At 35.3% G+C, this 14,036-nt stretch overlaps 1 protein-coding gene across 1 annotated transcript in view; it reads left to right on the top strand.

Moving 5' to 3' along the window:
* Positions 1-14,036, top strand: part of MACROD2 (mono-ADP ribosylhydrolase 2) — a 2,059,774-nt gene that overhangs the window by 1,976,806 nt on the left and 68,932 nt on the right. Inside the window, exon 14 of the mRNA XM_058684846.1 lies at positions 6,934-7,011. Within this exon, the coding sequence (XP_058540829.1) occupies positions 6,934-7,011 (78 nt within the window). The remainder of the gene's footprint in view (positions 1-6,933; positions 7,012-14,036) is intronic.

Raw genomic sequence — 14,036 nt, 5'->3', positions numbered from 1 at the left:
TAAGGCATAAGAAAGTAGGTCAGGGAGAGGAAGACAGACAAAAGAGGGTACATTAGTGAGCAGGTTACTGCTGAGGGGAACTGGGGCTCCATTTCTCTAAGAAGTGTAGAGTATATTCAAAATTGTCCCCCAGAGAGGTGAGGAAACAGGTTTTATCTCCTGAAGCCTTTAGAGAGTCTCCAGTTGGGCATTAGCTGCTGGGTACTTCTGGTTCATCCAAGGAAAGAATGCCCTCACTCAGAGTCTCAGAAAGGAGCCCATCTCCTGGAACCATCTGCTGTGATCTCAGGAGTATCCCAATGGGATATTGGTGGAGCATGGTCGATTATAAGGCTTAGGTATAGAGAGATCTAAACTATCTAGACCACAGAGGTAGAAATGGGCTGGAAGAGGTAAGAGAAAGAACAGTAGAGTGAATCCAGCTTTGGGGCATCCAATATCACAATATCATAGGATTATTTATAATGGCAGAAAATTGGATGCAACCCGATTGTCCAAGAATAGAAGCAGTAGTAAAATAGCTTGTGGTAGATCCACAAAGTGAACCACTCTGCAGCTCTTCATATTATAGAATTGTATTCAGTAGCACAGAAGGACATTGAAAAAAAAAACAAACTGAAAAAAGTGAGGACATGCGACCATTTTCATTTGGATAGGCTTGTGGATCCTTTGAGATGTGAGGAATAAATAGGTGCTAAGGAGAAATCATCCAGGTCTTTGAAGTTCACAGAAAATTAGTAACTCCCACGAAAAGTCCAAATGTCTCCAAACATGTGTCTTTACATCACTTGGGGAAAAAGACAAGCTGTGCTCCAACGAGGTGAGTTTTGACTCAGTCCATTAGGAATGTAGGAAAAAAATGTCTGGCTCTCAGCAGTGTGGGGTCCTTGCATCCCAGCCACACTACCCAAGTATCTGGCTGAAAACAACCTGAACCCAAAGGTGGAAGCATTTATGAATCTGGAGATAGACTGTCGCTACTGCCTCAACTTCTCCATGAAATAAAGTAACTGAGAAGTGGTGGCCAGCTGCCAGACTGTGACTATGCTCAGAGTTAAGACCCAAAAATCCCTCATCATTTCTCCTACAAGGAATGTTCTCTCAAAGACTTTTCATTATCAGATTGAATTAAGAAGTATAAATAAAACACTCCCTGATTTATAGATCAACATATTAATAGAATTCCAAGTCAATTTACACCCAGAACCATAGCTACTTTTCATGCCTGTGGCCTGGTCAGATTTTTTTTTTTTTTAATCCTTTAAAAAAAAAAAAAAAAAAAAAGGATATCAAGAAATCCTGCTAGGCAAGGCATAGAGAGATAGAGGGAGGCAAGATCAGAAAGGAATCTGAAGGATGGAGGTCAAGGATAGCAGGTCACAGACAACTGGAAACAAGAGCAGATTTGCCTTTGTTTACATTGCCAAGGGGGAAAAATTAACTTGATGGAAAAGGGTAATTAAGCATTTCTTTTTCCATCATAGTCCAGCCTGGCTTCATATCCAGCTGTTCTATTAGACATTGTGATGATCCTTCGTCGAGTCACAGAGTTAACAATGGCCAGTGTGGCACTGATGTCACATGGCACTCCTTTCCCCCACCATTAACCTTTATTTTATAAATAATATAAATCTCGCAGTGAGAACAGCCCAACTCAGGTAGGCAGATAATGAGGGAAGCCTGAACATTTACAGAGGTGTTGTCAGAACAAAGAGATCATTTGGATACATCAGCAGATTAGCATTGTAAGGAATTTAGAGAGATTATCTGGTTCAGCACCCTCAGTTCCTATGTGCAGAAACCAAGATTATGTAAGGTGAATGGGTTTTCCTAGAGTTAGGAAGCATGATGTTGTAAATCCAGAATCACAACCCCAAGCCAGTGTCCATCTGTCCCGACTGATCCTCTTACTTGCTTATATTTTCAGTAACAACCGCAGAAAAATACCACCTCCAGTGTAGGTATCAGCTGGTTTACACAAGTTACTGTTTGGAATTTGGCATGTGGTTTCTAATAGAAGCAAAGTTAGTGGTACATGATGGTAGTTTTCTCAGCTGTGCCTCAGAGACTGTTAGTACCCAGATTCCATAACTCTGGGAATGATTGGCCCCTTTTAATGGGGGTTAATGATTGCATAATGAAGACAAATGACCGATCCTAGCTCAGTCTGGCCTCCCAGTGCTCAGGGCAACGGCCTGTCCTACGGACCCAGTTACTTTTCAGGTAAATATAGAGCAGCCTTGTATATCCAGCTGCACTGAGACCAACTACAGTTTAGGTCATTGCCATCGGAATACTCTGGAAATGTATTGCAGGATATATTTTTCCTATATAGAGGAATAGTCACTGCAAAGCTTCAGTGAGACCATAATCAGCTGTGAAGACTCTAGTTTATTGTGGATAAACACACCGTTCAGATGGAGGAAAAACTACTTCATTCTAATTGCTTCACATAATAAACCAGCGATTCAAATGAGCAGGCCAGGATAAATGTTTTGCTTTTTGTAATCGAAACAGTTGACAAGAATCAGAGGAAATCCAGGTAACTGTGTTTCTGGGCAACTTTTGCATCAAGGTAGGAGACTCATGTATGAATGTGTACATGCTACAAAGCAAATAGATCAGACATAGGTGTTTGTAAATAGCATGTATTTTGTTCAGACTCCTTGGAACTTCTGCACCAACATGACCTCTTGCTGCAATTCTAAATAGTAGGCAGGGATTACCTTTTTTACTAGATGGATTTTGCACATCTCCTGACTTGAAAATGTTTTCAAAGACTGTTAATCACCATTCCATTTTGTACTTTATAGTCATTTCTAATTTTGATGCAAAATGTTGTTTACCAGCTGGATTGCCCACTTCATTTGTTAAACACATCTGTGTATGTTTTTGGCTATTTCCTCAAGTCAAATCTACCTTAAGAATTCAAAAAGAGACATCACTATAAATTCATGAAGCGGGCATCAAGTTCTGTGGATAATTCTCAATTATAATCTTAAAAATCTTTTGTAAAATAGCAGTGTCACTAGCATTAAGGTGTAAATTTCTATAGTTATTTTTAACCTTGCTGACATATGAGAATATGATGGAAGCAGTCTCCTTCTAGAGAAATGAGTAACAATATATGTGTACATTTTACATATCAATTCAAAAAGGTTTGTGGACCCCTAGAGTATATTCAAGGGTTAAGAACTAAGTTCGTAACTAAGGTTAAGAACTTTTGTTGTTAAGGGGACATTTTCGAAAGTGATAGTACCTATTTTGATTTATGGTTTAGATATGTGTATTGAAAATTCAATAGTTTGATCATTTACCATCACATCTTCAATCTATACATGTACTATTCCATATAGATATGTGTAATTGACTGCATTAAAAATGGCCTACTGTTTAGAATTTGTTTTATGTTTTTTTAATTTTAATCTATTTTAAATATTCTTTTAAACCTTTTCAACTTCTTAAATGAGGAGATTTTGTTTTAATTTATGAAAGTATATCTTTTTATTCTTGTTACATCTTAGAAGATAATCTATCTTCAGAACTTTGGCTTGAATATTCAACTTAATATTTGCATTTGAAAAAATTTTCTAATAGAACATTGACCTTAAAGATTTTGAAAGTCAGAATCTACATATAAATTTAATTCCAGTTCTCTGCTATTAAAATAGCATTGACTGAATCTGAGAATTAGGTGATAACCCCTTTACATTTTTGGAACATTACCACATGATAATTTTTAGAATAAAATAAGATGAGTCCAAGGTACTGCAAGAATTTAGTATATACCACTACATTTTTCACATAGAAATAATACACTCTTTTAGTGAGCATCTATATTAGATATATTTTCTTACTTTCTCGTTATGAATAATATTTTATACATATACAGTGCAACTTTCATCACCCCCTAGACACAAAAGCTCCACTGTCATTTCAAACCCCCAACTAAGTATAATATAATAGGATCTATGATTTAAAACATCCAACATCCAGTCTTGCCAAGGTTCATGTGACTAGGAATTCAAATAGCCCTTTGGAAAGAGAAACGGCAATGGAAACAGCCTTTCGTAACCACGTGGTCATGTGTGGATGCGGTCATGGTCTTACCGCTTTCATCTAGCTTTATTGTTGTATGTGGAGGTGCAACCATTTCAAATACAAAGCAATATTAACTTGTGGGTTTGGCGATCGGTCGTGTTGATAGGAAATCCTTGCCATCACATAAAGACATGTACTTGTGTACACACAGAATATAGTTCTACAATATACATAGTGTTTTATATATTTTATTTCTACAACTAGAACACATTCTTAAATTAATAGTGTGTTATTTATAGTCCATTTGGTAGCATTTTTTTTCTAATCCTATATAATGGTGAAAATAACAATTGATGCCGTCTTGGATTCAATGAAATACGTTACATATAGGTTAGAGGACATAATATCAGAAGACACCTACCTTAGCAACGTTAAAACAACTCTCCAAGGAAATTGAAACTGAAAGTCCAATTAATTTGCTAGAGACATAGATTTTAGTGATAGTCTAGAGATTAATTTTTCAAATACTATCACCCATCATATGTGAATAATTAAACCAATAAACTCAATGTAAGTCACTTTTTAAAAGACATTTCTTATATAATATTTGGTGCACGAAACATAATGTTTATGTAAATTATAAAGTATAATGAATTATTGTGGATTGTAAATAAATATATTTTAAACACATGCAAAATCTTGGATCATCTTAAAACATTAATGTTGAGGGAAATGAGTATTGCCCAAGACTACATATCAAATGATGCCAGTTTCTATAAACAAATAAAATTTTCTAAATTAAAATTTAGCCTGATTCATATAGCACCTTTTTAAAATCATTGTTCACTTTCAGTGTTAACGTGGAAGAAAGTATTCAAGGATTTTTTTTTAATCCACATGTTAGAGCCAAAATTAAAAAGGCATGTTTTAATGGGAACTCGTTTAGAAAATTTTGACTTGAGTGAGAAAACTGTTTGGAAAATGTGTCTATGTTCAGTTTTGCTTCCAAATTTGGACTTTGAAACTTACTGTCGGTCTCAAAAAAAAATAAAGAAGCTGTGCAGATAATTAAACATTTGCCTTGGGGGAATTATTTGCAGTTAATTAAAATCATACACTTTGGGTGTATACTTGCTTCACTGGTTATTAAATTTGAATCATATGTTAACTACCCAGGTTTCTCACTTGTCCATCAAATGTTGCTTGTGGCAGGTTCAAGAAACAAACTTTCTCATAATATTCTAAACCATATTGTTTAAAACTATCTCCAAGTGTGGGGAGGGAGAGAGGGAAAAGGAATAAGGAAACAAAGGAAAAATGATTTATTTGAGACTCCATCTGAATTCCTCTCTGTTCAGAGTTGCAACTCAGTGGAGCAATGTGAACTTAGTAGAGAACCCATTTGTAATAGAAGTGTCAGTCGGCCATCCCCAGTTTTCTCCATGGCCATATTCATGGAAGATTAGCTCAGGGCTTTTAGATATCTTTAGATTACCACCCTTTTAGCTGCATGAAAATACGCCCTAGATTATAACCTCTAGGAGTGCAGAGTCAGTTACAATTGACACCCCAGCTTCAAGAAGTGCCTGGTGTAGAGTTGGCCCTTAATAAATATTTTTGGAATGAATGAAAGACCCATTTCTGTCTTGCCACTAACCCACCCACATGCTGTTTCCAATGGCTTTCTAAAGAGCCTACAAGGATGCCTCAAATATCCAACAAGGAATCCTGTGTAGTCTTGTAAGAGTCCATAGTCACTGAAATCTAGTTGGCCATGTTATTTCCTGTAAGTGTATCATATAACAAAAGAAGAACTTATGCTGATTTCACATTTAAATGTGCTATTCGAGGGAGAGGATGAAATTGCCCAGAACAGAAGGTTTGCATTCCCCTTTGCTATTGTTCTACTGGTAGGGTTCCTCAGGAAGATGAACTTAATTACAACTGGATTTCAAAGGTCTGCATCTGGCTTTTTCAGGGACTCAAGGCTCCCATACATGAACAATTGCAGTAATGGAAGCATTAAGAACATTAAAATTGATGTTCCTTTAATCTCCTCTACTTTGCCTTCCTTTCATATCCTTTTGCACAATTCTCCAAAGACTTTCACTAATACATAAAGCCTGCTTATATTTTCTTCTTTGTTGCAAAAATATGACCCAATCAAATTTCTACCATCTTTACCTTTGTAAACTTCGTACAAACATCTTACACAGTACTTTAGGAACAGCTTATGTATCGATGAAAATATTTAGGTATTTTAATGATATTTTTTAAAAATAATAAATTACATTCCCCAAAAATAGAGCTATCATGTCAGTGCTGGAAGCTGCCCTACTTCCTAAATAAAAATGCTAACTAGGGGTGGCTCAGTCGGTTAAGCCTCCGACTTTGGCTCAGTTCATGATCTCACGGTCTGTGGGTTCGAGCCCCGCGTCGGGCTCTGTGCTGACAGCTCAGAGCCTGGAGCCTGTTTCAGATTCTGTGTCTCCTTCTCTCTGTGACCCTCCCCCGTTCATGCTCTGTCTCTCTCTGTCTCAAAAATAAATAAACGTTAAAAAAAAAATTAAAAAAAAAAAAATAATAAATTACATTCCCCAAAGATAGAGCTATCATGTCAGTGCTGGAAGCTGCCCTACTTCCTAATTAAAAATGCTAACTAGGGGTGGCTCAGTCGGTTAAGCATCTGACTCTTGGTTTCGGCTCAGGTCATGATCTTGTGGCTTTGTGGGTCCGAGCCTTGCATCGGGCTCTGCACTGGCAGTGCGGAGCCTGCTTGGGATTCTTTCTCTCTCCTCTCTCACTGTCCCTCCCCCAGATGCGCTGTCTCTCAAAACAAATAATAAACTTTAAAAAATGCTGACTAGAGGTTTTGTTTGTTTGTCATGTCAGATTCTGCAAAGGACAATAGTATTACAAAAGACAATGAAGTAACAGATCGTTCTGTGTGTGACCAAGATCATCCCAATGGTAAGTTGTGAACTCCTTTTTCATTTTTTTTCTACTGAGAACTACTACATTAAAAAACAAACAAACAAACAACAACAAAAAAAAAAACAAGAATTTTAGTTTTTCTGGAGACAGAATGGAATCTGATACTATTTTATTAGCTATGAATATCAAGTAATTGGTACCTGCCAAGTTTGGAAGGGAAATTTGCTCTCCACAATCCTCATCACTTATTTTTGTACCCATCTGGATTTATTTATTTTAGTTACCTGCCTATACTCTATAGGCATTGGGTGTACAACTACAGAAATGAAGGTACAATAACAATGAGAATAAATGTGAGACATATAGAGAATATATCTAAGAGACTGAATCTACATATCCTCAGAATACCAAGAAGAGAGACTAGAACAAACAGAAATGAAACAATCTTTAGAAAAATAAGAGAAAAAAGGTTTTCCTAATGCAAACCAGCTCCTCCACCCAAAACACAAGGGTACACATATTTATAGGCCAAGATACTGAAAACTCAAATAAGAACAGAAATCTACAAAGCCTCATGGGATTTCTGAAGATAAGTGATAAAAAAAAAAAAGGAAAATCAAAATCAGGTTACAAAGTACCAAAATCAGATTAGCGTTAGCTTTCTTCTACAATTCTAAATACTAGATGAAATGGAGTTACATTTCCATTGCTCTGAAGGACACAGTTTCTATATTTAGTGAAGTCATTATTCATGCATGAAGTCAAGAGTAATATTTTCTCAGGAATACATAGATTAAGAAAATACACCCCTCAAGTATCCTTTCTGAGTAAACTAACAAAAATCCTGTGCAAAAACAAGAAATATAGAAAGGAAGAAAAAAGACTGAGAAAGACTCACTTGGAAATGACTATATGATAAGAGACTCATTAAATGTATGAAAATGTTGAAATAGTTGCTTCAAACTTGGTATCAGAATGTTTTAAATTTTTGCTTTTATCTTTGAAAATTATGGTGTATTGTTTCAAAATGAGAAAGAAAAAGGAAAGACTTGTGTTCTCAGGAATGAAAGTCTAAATAGATGATTATTGTCACTGAAGATAACTAGACAACCTACACCACCAAAACAAACAAACAAATAAACAAAAATTATGGACTCTGTTTAAAGGCAACAGAGAGCTAACAAGATAGTGAAGAATTGTCAGACCAGGTTCAGGTAAAAAATACATATCCAGAGATGTGAGCGCAGAATTTGAAGCTGTTTTTATTTTAGGTCATTTGCTGATTCTACAAAAGGTATCTGGAGTCCCATTGCTGACAGTGGCAAGGGAACATGGTAAACCCTTAGTTTTTGTGTTGAAACCCCAAAGATATGTACCCTAACAGAAATAATGAACCCACAGTAGACCAGCTTTCTGAAAGACTGGTGCCCAGCTTTGAATCATCTCAATCCTCAAATTAAACTAAGACCAACCCAGAATGCTAGTCCCTATAGACACCTGAGAAAAACAAATGTAAAACATTTATTAGATGGAAAAGGAAGAGTATTACAGATGTCAAGCCATTTACAAAAACTATTTGTTAAACATAATGTTCAGCACACACATACAAAAAAAAAAAAAAAAAAATAGCCACCCCCCCCCCCCCAAAGAAACAAGGTAACATAAAAAACAGTCAAGAGAAATAGGCCTTTTGGGGCTGAAAATATTAGAGTTATTATAAAATAAAGTATAAAAATAAAGTACAGATTATATAAATAAAGTATATAAAGAATAAAGTATAAAATAATTTTGCTGACTGCTATTACAGGGGATAAAGACAAAACTGAAAAACTTAGCTGAGAACTGGAAATTCAAAACAAAACAAAACAACATAAAAGAAAAATAAAGGAAAGTCTAAAAGTGAAAGATGCCATTACTGAAATGAAGAATGTAATGAATAGATTCATGGTTTAACCACATATTAGACACAACTAAAAGAGAATTTGTGAACTATAATTTAGGTCAGAAGAATATATCCAAAGTAAAAACAGTAGAGATGGCAAATGCTGAAGAAAGGGAACAAATACAGAGGATAGAATGATAAAGTCTATCACAAATGTACTAGAAGGAACAAATGAAAAGAATTACGAGCACAGTAAATACTAATTATTGGATAAGTCTAAATAAATATCAGTGATACCAATTCTTTTTAAAAAATATTTTTTTAATGTTCATTTATTCTTGAGAGATAGAGACAACGTGAGCAGGAGAGGGACAGAGAGAGAGGGAGACACAGAATCCAAAGTAGGCTCCAGTCTCTGAGCCGTCAGCACAGAGTTTGATGTAGGTCTCGAACCAACGAACCGCAAGATTGTGACCTGAGCTGAAATCAGAAGCTTAATCGACTGAGCCACCCAGGTGCCCCTGTGATACCAATTTTGAGAATAAGCAGGAAGGTATGACCTATAAGAGAAGAGAAGTCAGTTAATATAAATCAATTCAGAAATGGCACAGATAGCATAATGAATATGAAAAGCCATGTTAAAAGGTATTATAATTGTATTCCACATCTTCTGAAAGCTAAAAGAAGTATTGTTTATGTTAGAGATATTAAAGATATAAAATGACCCAAATTGAATTTCTAGAGATGAAAATTACACTTGATGGGAATAATGGCAGATTAGCCACTGCAGAAGAAAAGATTAGTGGATTTGAAGATGTAGCAATAGAAACTATCCAAATTGAAACACAGAGAATAAATGACTGAAAACTGAAAAGATCATCAGTGAGCTACAGAAGAACGTGAAAGGTAATACCAATTCCAATATACATAAATTGAAATCTCTGAAGGCAAGCATGGGAAAGGGGGAGGAAAAAAATACTTGAAGTAAAAATAGTTGAAATTTTCAAAACTTTGATGAAAACTATGCACCCACATAGCCAAGAAGTTCTACAACCCCAAAGCACAAGAAAGGTAAAGAAAATTATAACCGAGTACATTGTAATCACCTTGCTCAACACCAGTGATAAACAAAAATTCAAAAACAATCAGAAGAAAAAGACCAGTTATATAGGAATAAATATAAAGATGAAGCAAAAGTCTTATTGGAAACTACAAACTGAAATTACAGGCTAAACCATGGATAATGTTAAATTAAAAACGTACAGAAGCCTACACAGGGTACGATTTCATTTATATCAAGCTCAAAAAGCAGGAAAAGATAACAATACTATTTAGAAAAGTCATGTTTGAGTGGGAAAATGATAAAGAAAACCTAGGTAGTGATTACTCTGAGTTAGAGTGCTGATTAAGTTTGGTGATTAGGGAAGAGGTTCTGATTGGCCCATGAGCAGGTCTTCTGGCTGGACAGTTATCATAAGGATATATAGTTTTTCTAGTTGCTTTTGGTTATTTGATTTAGCTGTCTATATTGTTTGTGAACTTCTCTATGTTTGTTGCATTTTTATACAATAGTTAAAAGAGGAATGAAGAAAGGGAGAAAATAAGAAAGAGGGAGAGAAAAGAAAGGAAGTATCAATGTCAGAGTTTATACAGCAAAGATTATGGTGGGAAGCGGGGAAGGTTGTACAATATGCTGACTTCAGTCAAAAACTAAAAATCTTGCTCTGCTATAGGTTATGACACTATAAGTTTGAAAAATTTGATGATAATCACAAATAGAATTAAATCACAATAGAATTAAAGAAAGAAATCTTACTCTTTAAATTTATCAGAAAGATCATACCAAACATAAAAGTGTATTCAATAATGCAAATAATAAAAAAATAAGTAGGAGTGTAAGAAAAGCACAATATATCAAATAAGATAACAGAAACACAGGCAACTAATTATGACAAGAAATATAATTAGGTTGCTTTATTAAGTGTAAAAGCAAATCAGGTTCAATTAATTTTAAAAAATAGTAAGGGTGTAAAAATATAAAGTCAGAAAAGGTGTATTTGGGAAGTGAACATCAAAAGAAAACATGGGAAACTACTTTAGAATCTATCCAGTTAGAGTTCTAGCAAAAAGTATTGAGCGAGAAAGCGAAATTTTATATCAATAAAAATTTAAGTCCCTGATTTAATATAATAATGATGGGTTTTTATGTGCCAGATAATATAATATGAATAAAATCCATTTGGAAATTCAATGGGGGAATTCACTGATAATATTTTCAGTCAATGACAGAATAAATAGACTAAAAATAATATGGAATCTTTGAAAAATGTGATTAGCAGTGTAGTTCTACTTTAGGAATAGACAAGTTGATCAATGAAACAGAATAAAGAGTTTAGAAATAGACCAAAGTAGATTTAGGTTTTTAGTACATATTCAGGCTGACATTTCAAAGACAGATAACTCCATAAATGGCATTAAGACAACTAGTTGACCATTTGGAAAGATCACCTGAATCCCAGCTTAACCCTTACACCAACTTAAATTACAAGGGGACCCAAGATAAAAGGTAAAAATAAAATTAAAAATACTAGACTAAAAGAAATAAAGGGCAAGTTTTTTTTTTAAATTTTGAAATAAGAGCTGCTTTTTGAACTGTAAATAAAAACATATACATGATTATATGCATATATGTACCTGCAATATGTGTCTGCATATGTCAATATATGTCATAAAAAAAATGACCAAATGTAAATATACACATTTTGAGGTGATAAAGATTATAATCAAATTCTAAAGAAAAACTTCCAGGAAAAGTATGCTCACCCAAAATAACAAAGAATTGATTTTCTTACTAAAGAAAAAAGACCTCATAATTCAGTAAGAAAAAAAAATTAGGAGGAAAACAGGCAATGGACTCAATTATAATTTACAAAACAAGAAATATAGTCATAAATATGAAGAAATTACTATCTCTTACTTAAGGAAATGCAAATAAAACATGATTTCAATGTCTTCTCCTTTTGAGTGTCAGGTAAGTTTCAGTAGGATTGATAATACACAGAATTGGTAGGAATAGGGTATCCAAACATGCTCACACACCATTAGTGGGAGACTGAAAGGTGTAACCTCCTTATCAGCAATTTTGACGAAACCTAATAAAAAGTAAAATGTTCATACTTTTATCCAAGAGCTATGCTTTAGGAATTTGTCTTAAAGTAACATCCACCAAGAGTAGGGAGACATGTATTTACAAAAATGTTCAGGGCAGCCTGAGTGGCTCAGTCGGTTGAGCGTCCGACTTTGGCTCAGGTCATGATCCCAGGGCTGGTGAGTTCAAGCCCCGCCTCAGGCTCTGTGCTGACAGCTCAGAGCCTGGAGCCTGGAGCCTGCTTTGGATTCTGTGTCTCCCTCTCTCTCTGCCCCTAACCCATTCGCATTCTGTTTCTGTCTCTCTCAAAAATAAATAAACATTAAAAATTAAAAAAAAAAGTTCATTGCACACATGTATGCATGCACAGGTGTATATCTATATACATATGTATACACACACAAGAAAGATCACAGTTTACAATATTAACAATGACAAAGTCATAAAGCTATAAATTATAGTTATAAAATTATTCATCATGCTCAACACTTATATGTACTTTTCACTGTTTCCATGAGGAAATTACAATTCTTTTGTAACTGCAAGAAAAAATAATTTTAGAAATAATTTACATTAAGAAAGTAAGGGTTTTTTTGGCCCCGAGAGATGACAAAAGGTTCTAGAAGATAATCAAGTTCACACTAATCTAGGTTTAACTTTTGTTCTGAAACTGGGGTATTTTTAGACATAGTAAACATAAAATTTTGAATATTTGCAGCAATCAAGTTTCCAGTTTAACAAAAGGACACAATTTCCATTATCTTTAAGACAAGCATCTAAGAAGCAAAGTCTTTGTTCTTATGAAGATCTGAGCCTATAATAATCTGCAAACAATAAAACTATACTTTTGTTACTATTGTTCAGAAACAGCCCATTTACAGCCCATTTACAGAGCGAATTTAGGTTTATCCTCTAGAAATGTTTAGTTCCAGACTGATGGCCCCAGTCCAATTTTTATGCAAATTATTTAAAGCATTAGCTTGAGCCAAACTTAATTACCAGGGCTCCAAGAAATAATCACGTGATCTATTTCTAAAGAAAAGTGAATGGATTTTTTGGATTATCTGTTCTAATAGTCCCCTCCCATTAGCATGGATGATTGAGTTCACTGTATAAAAATATATATATGAACTGTGGGATCCTTTATATTCCTTTGTTTCCTCTGCCAGGAGGGATTAGGGCAGAGGACAGTGGGTGGAATTCAACTAGACTGAATGTGGAGAGGCAAACATAAAGCTTGCCCCCATGGGGTCAAGAAAGCAAGATGGAATGTGGAATGTCTGAGTGCACTGCAGAGAAAGGCAGAAGGGCTGGAGACCCCTGGAGTCATCATTAACACACAGCAGGCCGGGATGCAGGGCTAGGATCTCACACATACCTCCTTTTCCCATAATATGCCCAGTCCTGGCTTGGCTCAGGAATGAATGAGCAAATATGTTTATTCCTGGATTTCAAAGCTGTGCACCTCGTTTCTTTCCCCATGTTATTTTACTGGCTTTATTTCAGAAAAATTAAAAAGAAGAAAATATATGTATTTCCGTTCAGGAAAAGATTTCCAAAATATGTAAAGCACATGGGTGAAACAGATCAAGAGTGGGTACAAGTGAAAAGGCAGGGGGAAAGAAATACTCTGAAAGAAATTTGCAATGGCCTCTTATCCTCTAAGTGAAGTACCAGGACTTACTAGGCAAAAAGAAAATCCCTAGTATTCATCAACAGCCCTTAGGCACTCTCCCCTGTATCAGTAGATACCCAGGCTCTGTTGAATGCGATCTTCCTATCCCTGATTGAATTCCTTGGAAGATTTGTCAAGTGGGGCACTGGAACTGGGACACACGGGAATGCAGAGTGGCTGCTTTTATTCTCCGAAGGCTCTACTCTTTTCCTTCATTGTATGAACAAAGCCAAATTGCAAATGATGAGGTAATGGTCCCAGCAGTGAATTTGGCAGTAGGTGTGATGGTCGGTTCCCCATATCAACAGTGATAGAGAATGAGCCTCACTCAGTGAATGCTCTCTCTCAATATCATC

This window comes from Neofelis nebulosa, chromosome 9, assembly GCF_028018385.1.
Source record: "Neofelis nebulosa isolate mNeoNeb1 chromosome 9, mNeoNeb1.pri, whole genome shotgun sequence".
NCBI lineage: Eukaryota > Metazoa > Chordata > Mammalia > Carnivora > Felidae > Neofelis > Neofelis nebulosa.
This window is presented reverse-complemented; position numbering and strand designations above follow the sequence as displayed.